The sequence below is a fragment of the Carassius carassius genome, chromosome 17 (genome assembly GCF_963082965.1).
Source record: "Carassius carassius chromosome 17, fCarCar2.1, whole genome shotgun sequence".
In the NCBI taxonomy this organism is placed as follows: Eukaryota; Metazoa; Chordata; class Actinopteri; order Cypriniformes; family Cyprinidae; genus Carassius; species Carassius carassius.
Genome location: NC_081771.1, coordinates 11,142,064 through 11,156,911, shown reverse-complemented (window position 1 = coordinate 11,156,911; position 14,848 = coordinate 11,142,064). Strand labels below are relative to the sequence as shown.

At 36.0% G+C, this 14,848-nt stretch overlaps 1 protein-coding gene across 4 annotated transcripts in view; it reads left to right on the top strand.

The window, feature by feature from the left end:
* The window catches only part of LOC132161089 (sodium/hydrogen exchanger 7-like), a 53,254-nt gene that overhangs the window by 24,450 nt on the left and 13,956 nt on the right, over positions 1-14,848 (top strand). For all 4 annotated transcript variants that reach the window (XM_059570894.1, XM_059570895.1, XM_059570896.1 and 1 more), the window contains exon 13: positions 12,205-12,268. In XM_059570894.1, coding sequence (XP_059426877.1) covers positions 12,205-12,268 — 64 coding nt within the window. The remainder of the gene's footprint in view (positions 1-12,204; positions 12,269-14,848) is intronic.

The window sequence follows — 14,848 nt, the reverse complement described above, 5'->3', positions numbered from 1 at the left end:
TGTTTGAATGTTGGATGGACTCAGTCAACTTCGAGAGAAGACTTCCACAGTCTGTCCAGCAGGTGGCAGAAAAGCTCACCATAAACATGTTATTCATTTTATTAATCAAACAGATTTTGACAAATAAGGTTGCAATTGATTTTCCTTAGTAATATCGCTTATAACCATCTTGTGGCATCATAGAGGGTTTTATAGGCATTTTAGATGGTGGCTGTATTCACACGTTGTTTGTTTGTCAACTGTGCGCTCTTCCCTTTTGGTTTGTTCTGAGGTGAAATGTTCTCAGAAAACGAACCACTCAAAAGCAGATGGGAAAGGAACTGGGGTTGTTTATGTGGCCAAGAGCCAGTGTTTGTCTGGCCGTCCTCAGCAGGGGCTGGCTGATACGGCACCATTAATAAGTGCTGCTAGTTTGTCAGAATAAAGAGGATTATTGAGGAGCAATGCTGATGACAGCTGCTGTAGAATGAGATTGAGAAGGTCAGGTTATTATCTGCAAAACTGCTGTGCACTCAATGAGTCGCAGATATGTGTAGTGTAACCACAATGGGGTGAATAAAACAAGGGCAAGAATCTGAGCAGCGTTAACAACAGTATTTCTGTAAATGAGTTGCTTTTGTCCGATAATGCCAACAAATCAGGGCGATATGGGTTTCCATTTTTTTTCAAACACCAACTAAATGGCTTTGAGAGCTAATGACTGGCTTTATGTCGGCTGACTGGAATTAAGACCGGATAGGAGTAAGAATAGATTGCGTTCATAACACTAATTGTCTCGAGTCTCCTGCTGCTACGTAACACTCTTAATTGAGGCTTTTTTTTGCATCATGTTCATAATGTACTAACATATGTAGAGTTTTGCATGTGCACTGAATGCCGAGCAGCCATGAAGATAACAGGTCAAATGCATGAGGAATTTTTCATAGTAGGATTTCTTTAAATAGATAGTCCTGCCTAATATTTAAATTCTGTCATATACACACCTTCATGCTACCAGAACATGATTGAATGGTTGTTGTTGTTTTTTTGCATTGCAACCAGTGTTGTTATTGTTAACTAAAACTATAGTGATATAGATAGATATAGTGTTATAGAATCACTTTTAATAATTGAAATAAAACTGAAATAACATTTAAATATTGGATGCCCTGGCAATTAACCGAAATAAGTTAAATATTATTATTACTAAAACTAAAATAAAAATGTATTTAAAATATAAATATATGTATAAATATAAAACTTAAAGGGACTGTAAGTAGGAATTACTCCCATCTAGTGGTGAAATTGTATTTTGCATTCAAACTAATTTTGCTCTCCAGCGCCTCGCTTTTTCAAATGCGCGTTGCATCTACGGTAGGCGATATGTACCAAAAAGCTTTGACAGGATGTCTTCTAATAGCACTTCGTTTTGGCGACGATGTTTTCTTCTCCTGTGGCGCAGCATATGTATGGTCCATAATAAGAATGCAATCCAGACTTTTAAACTTGCCGGTGCAGTTTCAAGCGCCTCTCACTGCTCTGCACCTGCGTTTCTGGCTCTGACTGAAAACGTGTTGGCTTAGTACTTTTTGTCCCTCTCTACTATTATAGTTTTGCAAGATGGTGGAACTACATGGAAGCCTCCGTCGACCTACCCGTCCCATGTATATAAAGATAATAAATTCTTCATTTACGAGGATTAGTTTAAACATTGGCATAGGTATTTGTACACCATTGAGGGCATATAAAAAGTTACTTATTTTCCCTTTAAAATTAAAATGAAAGCTTAAAATATAAAATTGAAAGCATTTGAAAATATTAATAAATACTGTAAAATAACTGATTGGGACACCAATAGGGGATACTTTACCTAAAGTACATGGCAATAATTGCCAAAAATTTGAAAAGTAGACCATATACTCTACATTATAAATCCCTATTTGTGTTTTTGCCACATCAGAATGACTAGGTTTTTGTGGCATACCAGTAAACCAATATTTAAAAAAGCACAATATCAGCATTTTAGTGTGTGTTGCTTTTCACATCACAGTAGAACAATAAGCAAAGTTATAATGTAGCATCAAAAAAGAAAAGGTAACTATCAGAGCTGTGCATTACTGCCCTTGAAAAAAAAAAGTACTTTTCATGTAAATTGCAATCCGACTTCACTGATGTTATGTGAATGGGTAAAAAATTCCACATACTAACAGTGATATATATATATATATATATCCATATATATATATGCACCATATGCAAAGCTGGGATTTAAGAGTTTCTGCAGTGCAAAAATGTAATGGATGCTAATATTGATTTCTTTCTGAAGGGCCTTTAATTTCCCTTTGTATGCAGTGAGGGCGGTTGCTCTACAGCAGTATAGTTGAATTAATTGTTAATTAGCACAGGTTGAGTGGCAAATGTATGTTGTTGCTTCATGTTAAATGACAATACAACACAACTGAAAATTTTTACAAAGTGACAGTACAAAGGATCAAATAATTTTCACTTTGTGTAAGAGCATAGCAACTTTAGTTTCATGAATTTTGCATGTAGAACAATAGTAAGACAATTAAACAGGTGGATTAAAGAGACATTTTGAGTTTCTCTTATTTTAAATTCTGCAAAGCAAGAGTAACAATCCTTTGGTCACATGGTGCATTAGTGTATTAACAGTAGTGATTTTTCTGCCAGCTGTGCTTCCTGAGCATTTAGGGATTCCACCGCTGGCCTGTTGTTTTACTTTTCAGCTAAATTTGATAGAGGTTATTCTCTCTTATTCTCTCCAAAGGGTTTGCATTTCCAGAAATGCACTACAGTTGACCCCTAGACTGGCTCACGCTTCATTTTTCCATGTTGAGTGAGGGCTGCTTTCCAATACTCACACGTACACACTATTCTTAACTCGACTGTGGTTGTCTCCTGCTTTGGGCAACTGCAGACTAATCAATGTGCAATTAAAATAAGCAATCAGATAACTTGCTGAAAACAAAATGAGCAAAGCTACTGTACTTAAGTGTGGATGAAAGAATAGGCTCACGTTTAGCTCAAAGACTATGGAAGCATATGGGTAGCAATATTCAATTTGGAATGTAATATGCATAATGACAATGCAATATGTAAAATGGCAATGCATTTCTGTATTTACATTTACATTTTCCAATACATTTGTGCAACGTTTGGTGCAAAATTAAAATTAAATTACATAATTTTCATTTGCCATTTCATACACTAGTTTTAATATGTAAAATGAATACTAATTTTAACGCTTTATAAGTTGCAAAATTAAAATTAAAATGTATTACAGAAATGATTAGATGTATATAACATGTTCAAGCAAAAACTGTGGCAAAATTATCATTCAAATTCTATTTTTCTTAATTGCATTAACACTCACAGTCAAGACACTTACGATTGCATTTTCATTCAATGTCCCGCAATGAATGTAGCAAAATTCAATGTGCACATTGAAAATGCATTCCGAGTCGATCACGTGTCCGCCCCCTCCCGCCATGTCAATCACTGCGTGAACAAGGCGGGGCTTGCAGAAGGTCAAGAGACTCAAGACTCAAGAAGATTCAAGTGAGAGAACATGGACAAGACAGTTGGTCCGTGTACGTCATGGGTATATATCTATGCGTGTACGTTTTGATCATTTCGGTTTATGGCTTCAGTATTTCATTCGCACTTGTGGGTGGAGCTGAAATGCTGCTTTCATCTGATTGGTCGAATCGCTCCACCTACAGCTCGGTCTTTCCATTATTTCAAGCAGAATAAGAGTCAGTGCGAGTGAAGCACTGTAATGTCTGAAACCACCGCTCACTGTTAATTAGCATAATATTTTAATCAGATGTAGCTGGGCAAATAATTTGTGCTGCTGCAACTTGCAAGTGACCCCTTTAAATTATTTCTAGGTTATAGTATTGTATTAATATTGTCCCACTGATAAAAACAGTGCAAATAGTTCTGTCTCCTCGGATAACAGTGAAGTGGAAAGTCTGTGTCAATTACTCTCATAATAAATAATAATATTAATGTTACCGTATTTTTCGGACTATAAGTCACACTTAAGTATATGTTGCATCAGTCCAAAAATACGTCATGACGAGGAAAAAAACATATATAAGTCGCACTGGACTTAGTCGCATTTATTCAGAAGCAAGATAAAACATTACCGTCTACAGCCGCGAGAGGGCGCTCTGGGGTAGGCTACAGGAGCACTGAGCAGCATAGAGCGCCCTCTCGCGGCTGTAGACGGTAATGTTTTCTCTTGGTTAATTTCTCTTGGTTCATGTCAAATTAATTTTATAGTCCGGAAAATACGGTAAATATATGTGGGATTTCTCAAGCCCAACAAAGAAGACTAAAAAGAGAAACATCATTCAATTTAGTATGTAATAAAACTAATATTACTAATTTATTTCAGAAATTTAACTATATTAATTTTCACAATTATTTATTAATGTCACAAACACATACCTGGTGCTTTCTGACTTAAAATATGAGAAATGTTACAGACATGAAACTGTTCAGTATATTATTGATTTTTATTTCCACTTTTAATAGATATAAACCTATGACGTACATGGACCAACTGTCTTGTCCATGTTCTCTCACTTGAATCTTCTTGAGTCTTGAGTCTCTTGACCTTCTGCAAGCCCCGCCTTGTTCACGCAGTGATTGACATGGCGGGAGGGGGCGGACACGTGATCGGCTCGGAATGCATTTTCAATGTGCACATTGAAGTTTTCTACATTCATTGCGGGACACTGAATGAAAATGCAATCGTAAGTGTCTTGACTGTGAGTGTTAATGCATTTAAGAAAAATAGAATGTGAATGATAATTTTGCCACAGTTTTTGCTTGAACATGTTATACATATCTAATCATTTCTGTAATACATTTTAATTTTAATTTTGCAACTTATAAAGCGTTAAAATTAGTATTCATTTTACATATTAAAACTAGTGTATGAAATGGCAAATGAAAATTATGTAATTTAATTTTAATTTTCATTTTGCACCAAACATGGCACAAATGTATTGGAAAATGTAAATGTAAATACAGAAATGCATTGTCATTTTACATATTGCATTGTCATTTTGCATATTACATTCCAAATAGAATTTTTCTACCCATACGCTTCCATAAAGACACATATGGGGTGCCACTGCTTTTATTCAAGCCGACCAGGTCACCTGAGATTACAGAGAGGCTTTTGCATAGCTCCCTTTTGAAACTGGAATCGATGGTGTACTTTAGGCATTTATCAATGTAGTGTCTGAGTGCTGAAAAAAAAAAAAAACACATCAGAATGCAAAGCATGGCTACTTTCACATCCACATTTAATGATGTTTTTTCATAAAAGTATTCATTTGACCATTGCATTACTTTACTATTGATTTTATTTTAATATTTCAGTTTTAATTATTTATTTTTTTAATTTAACATTTAATTGAATTAATGCAAATGTTTTATTTATTTTTTGTATAATTATTTTATTAATTTTATTTTGATTTATATTATTTACATGTAATATTTAATGTTATTTTTATTTTAACAAACTGCTGTATGAAAACTTAAAAAAGCTTATGTAGAGTTTGGAAATGGCCTGATAGTGGTTGGAGGCTGTCTGTTGCTCAAGACCTAAGCCAGACGATTCTCTTCAGCACTGGTTTAGCTCATTTCCTCTGTGCTGGCCAGTTCTGCCTTTTCTAGAACAGTCCCGGGAGGTTCTGCTTGCTCTCTAAACATTGAGCTCAGTATACACAGAGAGCCAATTCAGAGCTGGAATGTGAAGCCCCAAACATACTTCATGAATCAGAAAGGAAATGGGTATGTTTTACAGAAAGAGTTTAAATGTCGTTTGACCTACATAACTTGACTTCTGTCTCTGTTCGGCAAATGCCTAGGAGGAGCATTTAACCATTATATCACTCTTTTGTAAATTAATTTCTTCATGTGCTTTCATATGTAGTTGTGTACCGAGAAACACAAATACCAATACATAGACACAAAGACCAATCTTTGCATTCAGAGAGTCTTTTCTCAGTAGAAGCTATTAGGATGTTTGATGTTTTCAGGGCTGGTCTCAAGAGTTCTAAGTCGTGCTCTGGGTCGGAGTGACGTCTGCTGCAGAGACTGTGGAATTACATCAGGTGATGATGGACTTTGAACTCTTGTACAGGTGGTGGTGACCTTTTGACTTCACCTGGTAAATGCACTTTAGAAGCAGTCATTTGCGTTGGCGTTTGACACTGTGATGTCTGGGCTTCTGCTTTAATTAAGCACATATCCCTATTGTACACCTATTTCTACAGTGGTATTCCTGCAAATCTGTTCTGCTCCTGTTCCTATCCTGTAGAGAAATAAAAATTCATGTCTCAAATCAACTATTTTGGACACTGGGCTGAAAATATATGCAAATATCTAGAAATTCTTATTAGAATTTTTTTTTTAATTTGGTTACAGATGGCACAAATGTATATTTTCTATTTGTAGCTTTTGTTTGTTTTTCTTCACAAGAGTCTCTCCACAAACAAAGGGTTTATACACTAGTACTGTTTAATTTTTTTTTTATTTTTTTCAGGCTGGAAAACAAAAATGGTGACTGGAATTTCAATGCAAACATTCTAGTCTAGTCTAATCTAATCTATTTTCTGCTTTATTATTTTCATTTAATTTCATTTAATTTCTAATCCTTCAGTGCTGCTATCGATTGTACTCCTGCAAAAATCTTCTTCTCTTTTTCTACTCACTATAAATCATTACAGCACCCCTTTATAAGCCGTTAACTTCCTTTGCACACTCAAATATTTGTTATTAGAACTGGTGGGAGTCACTTTGAAGAATGTGTGTGTGTGCTGTCACTCCTGTTTTCACATTGGGGTGCTAAAGGAAATCTGGACACAAAGCTCACTGGAATAGACTCGACATCCTTCTGGCTTAAGACTGCAGCTGAGTAATACCAAGGCATCAAAAGAAAGATTAGTCTTTTGAAATGAATAAGCTTCTTCTTAAACCTGCATTCAAAACAATCTGCTGTCCTTGGCTTGCTTGGCTCTAGTACATTAGCAAACTCACACACAGGCTGACAGTGAGAACTGCTTTGTCCTGGAACTGGCTCCTCTGACCTCCGTGTGGCCATTAAATGAAGCCCACCCTCCAGCTGCATTAGCCTTATGTTTGTATTACTTAACTTTAAGATATTCTTTGATTTCTTTGTATTACATTTCCTGTTTTGTTTTGTCTCTTGCTGTTCTTTCTCTGAGCCCCTCCATTTTATTCCTTTTCAACTGTCAAGTCTTTAGCACAAATAAATAAATAAATAAATAAATACAGATTTTTAGCTTCAAACATTCCTTCAACAAAGTTCAGCTCCTTCCTTCTCCACTGTTTCCAGTGTAATTTCAATTGCAAATCTTTCCCTGATCTGTAACCCAGAGCTGTAAGTCCTGTTTGGGCAACTTGGGCACCCTTTCTATAAACCACTGGGGAGGAAAACTCTCTTTTTTGTTTTACAGACAGTTCTCCTCTAGACGTGATAGAAACAACAGCAGCTTGTAAAGACACCCAGTCTGGCACCTAGAAATGAAACACTGGTATTGGCAGAAGTATGTTAACTGTTTTTATGTTAACTCACGTTTTGGGAGACAAATATTCCTTGCTGACTATAAAAAGATAAGATGTTCAGTGAAGTTTTAATTGCTTGTCATTGCAAAGACAGATAATAAGTCCGCTCTTTCTGTTTTCATTGGCACTTGTCCACATGGGCTGCACTAGAGGCTCAGAACGCCTGAGCATCTGCTAACCCTCAAGCTCTGTCTGACTTCACAATGAAGTCTCTGTTGATCCTTGTGGTTCAAAAGCCAGCGGCCGCATCATATCCACTGTTCTAATTGAGAGGGAGAATGAAAGACGAGCCAAAGGATCAAAGATCAGTAAATGTACTTAAAGGCCAGAGTGAAAGTTCACTAGTGTATCACTTATCTCAGCAAAGTCTCACCCTCTGAGCTCTAAAGGTCTGCTGGGTTCTCCTCGTATTTCAGCCAGTCAAGCGAATGGGAGACAGGAAACTACACTAACCTTTTCCACTGGTGGCAATTGCGCTACTAACTTTTTACTAACATAATTTGGTCGCACAATTTTTTTTATAGTAAGCTGCTCTGGATAATAATGAACATTAATGAAACTGTATTGCATACAGATGTGCTTTTTATTTTACTTGCCATCTTTTAAACCACATGCTTTCTTGTTTTATTTCTTACAGTACACAGAGTGCATTGATCCGTCTTGGTACCTTAACCCAGGGCCGTAGCTGGGGTTAGAGGGCCCCTGGTGCAGGTTGTACAGTGGGCCCTGTTTGAAATGGTTTAATATTTACTGTATGTTCGTTATATTTATTTATTTATGCCATTTACACAATGTTTCCTTTTTTTAAGTTTGTAGGTGTCCAGAAACTAGGGGTCTAACGATTCACTCGTTTGCATATGCATCGATCTTGAAACATGATTTTTGAATCATGAATCGCCGATCTCGAACAGTAATCGATTCAAAATGCTAAGAATCGAATGAATCGTGATTTCTATAGCGATTCTTATACTTTCAAAATATATACACATTAAGTTATTACAAGCACAAATTAATGGAGACATTGAACAGTGTTCGTGAATCGTGCCTCTAATCTGTCCTTCACGCGCTCCACTGTTTACCGCCTGAGACTGTCACAGTAATACTAAAGTGAAGTAGCTTTACTTTTCTGTAGTTTGTCAATGGCTCTCAGAATCTTACCGACATCGTTACCTGAGCAGTCGAAAACTGTATTTATTCCATGGACGGAGCAGAAATGTAAATGTCTAAATCATATGCACAGTTTCATTGAATGATAAATATGTTTAAACAATGCGGATGAACTGAATGTACGAAGGAAACTGTTAAAATAATCACAGCATTAATGACGACCTTGAAATAAGAGCACAAGGTTTATCTGAAAATTAGATGCATGAAACTAGCGTTTGTAGCTTTAGCAAACAGACATCTGGTGCATTTTCTTTCAGGATCATCATTCGCTGATGGAGAGGAAAAGTTAAATAGCTAGCCTACTATAGCATTTCATTTTGTGAAAATGAGATAAAGTAGTTTTCACACACAAAAAGAGAAGTGATCTCACTCTCATAGACGTGCCAGCCTTTATCTGCAGCTAAACTGAATAAAAGCAGAATGAACTGATGAAACTTAAAAAAAAACCACAATAAATAATTTTTTTTGAATGATGCAGTTATAAGTGACATAATTACTGAACATAAACTATAAAGTATATATTCTACCTTATTCTGTTCAGAAAATTAAAATAATTGCTAATTAAATGTAGCCTAGTATAGAAAACAATCATAAAATTGCCATTAGAAAAATATTGATTACAAATGATTGATTATTGTCCAGTAGTGTATTTGATTTCTTACAGCTAATTAAAAGTAATAAAAAAAAAAGAAAATTCCTTGTAAAAATAAAAATTAGAATAATTATGAAAATACATAGGCTACATACATAAAATTATTGTATTTGATATTTCTGTCACTTCTGAAATGATGGCTATGCCCCTGGTGTGACAAAATGTTAGCCTATACATAATACTCTTTAAGCTCTTTTTTTAAATCTTGCATTACAAAAATTTTTACGTATGCCATTTCGCATCATGAAACTAGCATTTAACAATGGACAAAAGTGTTTTTTGTTTTTTTTTTCCCGTATGGTTCTCTAACCATAAAGGCTGCTGTAATTTGCCCCCTGACTAAGCATTTAAAGATTTTAGGGGAAACATTTAAATAATCCTGTGAATGCACTTAAAATGCAGAATCAATTCGTTATAATCAAATCGAATCTAATTTAATTGTGAATCGAATGGAATTGAATCGTTCTAAATTTGCAAAAATCGTTCTTGAATCGAATCGAAAACCTATGAATCTTGAATCGAATCGCATCACTGCCTTCCCAAAGATTCACAGCCCTACCAGAAACTAATTTAAAATAGCACTGCATAGTCTTCACTGTAAAATAAAATACACAGTCAAACCAAAATGTATTCAGACACCTTCAACATTTCTCACATTATCACAGTTTATTTGCTATAGTTTACAAATTGGTAATAAAATATGACAAGAACTCAGAGTTAAACTCTGATTTACAGTGAGTGAGTGATTTATTTTTTTGGATTAACATTAAAGACACCGACAGCAGAGCTAGTAAATTAGGCGCGGTCACTTTAAGAGACAGTGCATCCATTATAAGGATACACATCTGATTTCTTTCCAACTCTTTACTTTCACTTAACACATAACCACAGACTTTTTCGAACACACTTTCCAAGACAGGTATTTTGACATATTTAGTAAAGCAAGAAGACTTTGAGATGCGTCTCTACTTGCGCCCTGAACACCTGAGCATCGCCGTGCTGAATTGAGCTCTTTCGCATCCTTTTCTGTTTGTTTAAACTGCGATTTGTATTTGTTCGTTCAGGTGCAGGAGGACGCGAACGTCCTGAAGGAGAGCTCGGTTCAGTGTTGCTGTCCGTGAGACGTGGCTCTCTCGTGCGCACCGAACACAGCGCGGGAGTAACCAGCTGTTCAGTTCAGCTTTCCCGCATCGCAGGGCTGATGTGTTGAATGCTCAGAGCACGTTATAAAACTTATTTTTAAAATACACATTTCTGTTTTAATAAATGCTCATAGTAAATCATAGCATATTGCCTAAAACATAAGGTAGGTACAAAAATAATCAGTGATACATTTGCGACCTCAAAAAAATTAGGGTCGCAATGTCATTTCAAAAGGTTGCATATGCAACCATTTTGGTCGCAGTGTAGTTCCCTTGGAGAACATGTCTGGCTCTCAACACAAGTTTGTTCCACTTTACATTTGTTTATTCTGGCCAAGGACCATTCACTTACATAGGAAAAGGCAGTTTTGGCATAAAGCAAACAGGGATGATCTGATATTAAAGGGATAGTTTACTCAAAAACTTAAATTCTGTCATTAATTACTCACCCTCATGTCGTTCCAAACCTTAAGACCTTTGTTCATCTTCGGGGATCAACAGGGATACTCCACCCCAAAATGAAAATTTTGTCATTAATGTCATTCCAAACCTGTTAAAGCTTGGATCGTCTTCGAGAACACATTTTAAGATATTTTGGATGAAAATCGGGAGGCTTGTGTCTGTCCCATTAACTGCAAAGTAAATTACACTGCCAAGGTCCAGAAAAGTATGAAAAGCATTGTCAGAATAGTCCATCTGCCATCAGTGGTTCAACCATAATGTTATGAATCGACGAGAATACTTTTCGTACGCAAAGAAGACAAAAATAACGACTTTATTCAACAATTCGTCTCCTCTGTATCTCTCTGCATCATCGTAGCACCATTTTGGAGAACAAATCCACTGAACGCAAGCAGCGTACGCTCTTCTTTGTCAGCTGCGACACAAGTATATGTTTTCTATGTGTATTTTCACTTTAATTTGAATGAAAACAGCGCATCTGTGCAGCGTGGCTGAAGCAGAGGATCATAGCTGCTTTATACATGTTTTCAATTTATATTTAGTTTTAGTAATTTTTTGTTTTTGTGTTTTTATTAGTTTTTAAATATATTTCAGCTTTAACTTAGTTTATTTCAGTTTTAGTAAATTTAATACTTAAATGTTTTTTTCATCTAATATTGATATTTTATTTGACCTTAAAAATAACACCAAATAACACCAAAATGGTCAGTATTTTATACTACATTCGACTTAAAAGTTTAAGTAGCATCAGTTATGAAGTGCATTTATACTTGTGTATTCTATATTATGTACATTCCTACCATGTATTTAATATATCAGATATATTTTCAATATTTTGTTCATCCTTTGTTGATTTTGTTTTTACATGCCATTTTTGGGTTGTTTTATTTTAATGAGATGATGTCAAAAACTAGATGTTTAAGCCTGTGACTAGCTGAGTAACAACTTCTCAGTGGAAACGTTGCCTTGCTGCAGTAGGCATGTTTTGTGAAATGAGATTGTGACATGATCAGTATAGCTCTGCTTGAGTCAATTTCGCCTGCTCATCTTGCTGCTGCCGTTTGTGGGCTTTGCTAAAAGGTCGTGATGTATTTGGCTGCATAGGTACTGGGTTAAAAGCTCATATCACAAATGCACACAGGCAGACTGATGTGCAGTTTCTCTCTCTTTCAGAGTTGGAGTGGACCCTGATCAGGATCTTCAGCAATGTGGGGACAGCTTCCAGGTCCTTCAGGGAGTAAGTCTCAATATTTTTCTGTCCTCCTGCCAATGAAGCTTTTACCAAGTATTTTATTTTTGCTATAGAAATGAGTGATGGTTCAAACTGTACAACAAAGGAAATGTGATCTAGTACTTTTTAAGCCATTAGTCTTATAATGTTCTCTAGACATGCATTAAAGGAAGAATTTTGCAGATCTTTAGAAACCACGTATGGTGGTTTTGCATTGTCAATTATCAGCAACATTACTTTCCGAATATGTGAAGCTCATGTTCTGAATTGCTGCCACATCATCCTGTTTCCTTTCACACTTAAGACCTCAATATGTAGCTACCAAAAAAACCACACACAAATTTATCCTTCCTGTTTTTGGCCTCTAAAAAAAAGCTGCGCGCTTGTCATTTGTGGAGCGATCTTTCTTAAGATAAATTCAACCCCTTCAAAAGCAACCATTTAAACAGCCTTGACACCTCTGAGCCTTTTGCATGTTGTGTTGAAACCTGTGGGTGTGTTTTTGAAAAAGTACGAATACATGCACCAATACCAGTGGTTAAACGGATCATAGTTGATCTGTGATCTTTACAGACCAAGACCCGAGGCTTGGCACGCATGTGATTCGCGGATTAATTGCAAAATTTAAAGGTGCAATAGGTGATTGACTTTTGCTATACTGATCGAAAGTCTCTTCACATCCCGATAACAATCATCAAGTTAAGTGGTTTAAATGTATTTATATATTCTGTGGAAGGTTTAGGACCAAGAAATGTACGTCCAATCAAAACATTCTATACGAGTGTTTTAAATAGCTTTCCTACCTGCCTGTCAACGTATGTATCTGCATACCCCTGTGTACCCTGTTCGCGCACACAGAATACGTCATTAGCGCATTCACGTACACTGTGCAGACAGAGCTAGAATGGCAGACAAACATCAACAACCCGGTCTTCCTTCCTGGTATTGTAAAACTTTTAAAGTTTTCTCTCTGGTTATTGACACATAATGTAGCCCAGCGGTTCCCAATTCCAGTGATCGTCCACATATTTTGCATGTCTCACTTAGACACACTTGATTCAGATGATCAACTCAAGCTACGTGAATGAACCTGGAATTGGAACTGGAATTGGGAAACGTTGATGTAGCCTATTGTAGTAATGTTGTCTCTGGTATTCTGGTCTGTGAGCATAAATTCGTTCTGGGGGCATGGCTTTGGACTGCAATTGCAGAGAGGGTGGAACGTTCACTTTCAGAGCTATCGGGCTACTGTTATCATTTTCTAAGATCTCCTATTGCACTTTTAACCATAATAGAGTATAAGTTTATCATTTGTTCATATTAACACAAGCAAGCTGATTTTAAACAATTCCAAAGAGAATAGGATAAAGGAAACTCGCGTTACTCGCACGGTGTTCTCTACGTGCTCAGCCGCACACACATGAAGCGCACATGTGTTTTAGACGGCGCGTGAACACCAAACTGAATCCTTTTGTGAATCCTCTGAACAGACACATAACAGATAAAATTAAGACAAAATACCTATCTCAACAGTTATTCAGGTAAACCCAGTCAGTTATGTCTCAAGTGAATAAAAACAGCTGAGACAGAAATCGTATGTGATGGGCATCATTATATTGGTTCCGTGCATCAGGTCTTAAAGGGACAGTGGCCTTTAAATATTGCTGCTGATGATCATCAAACAACAAAACAGCTGTAATTAAAAATCTATATTTAATTTATACAGTGAACACTCTGCAGTGTTATTTTCTCTAATTATTAAATTTCTGTATTTGAATACTACCAACCTTATTTTATTTGTAACGCATTCTGTTATATTTATCTATGCTAGTAATTTGTGTATTTGTTCTTATTTTTGCTGGCTGTTCTCTTGTCTCTGTAATAATTTTTAAACTTTGTTAGTTAATCTAGTAGTATTTGCTGTGGTGTCAAAGTAATTTGCTTTAAGTAATAAATGGAAAGCAAGTTAAATTGAAATTAGATCTGAAACAACTAATCGATTTAATAGATTAAAATCGATTATTAAAATATTTGTCAACTAATTTAGTCATCGATTAGTTGCTAAACGACTTTTATTTGCCATAAGCGGCTCATTTTGTGCATATTTTAAATCTGCGATGACCAAAGTGTGGCATTAATTAGCCACCGCAGGTTTTATTCAGCCAGTACAGCAGGAGAAGTAGCGAATAGCCAATAGCTGGCCTCATTTTAAGTCACATGCTTCCCGAACTGCGTCTGCAGCATTCAGCGAGATGGTGGAGACAGACGGCAGTGGAGTAAGCTTGAGAAAGAAAAAGAAAAAAGTAGAAGATAAAACTAATCGAACGAAGTCATCCAAAGTGTGGGATTAGTTTACTTTAGCCTTCAAAAAAGAAAGAGTAACCTGTAAACTCTGCACTACTGAACTGTTTAACTGTTTAAGACTTTTATTTGTGCAGATTCTTCAGTACAATGTTGTTTGTAAATGTTTAGTCGTGAAAGCTAATAACATTGCTTTTTAACAGTTAACATTTAAAGATTTACAAACATGTTCTGTGATCAGTTTGTCGTTTACAAGTTCATAATTCAGTCTTGCAGCCTAATTAT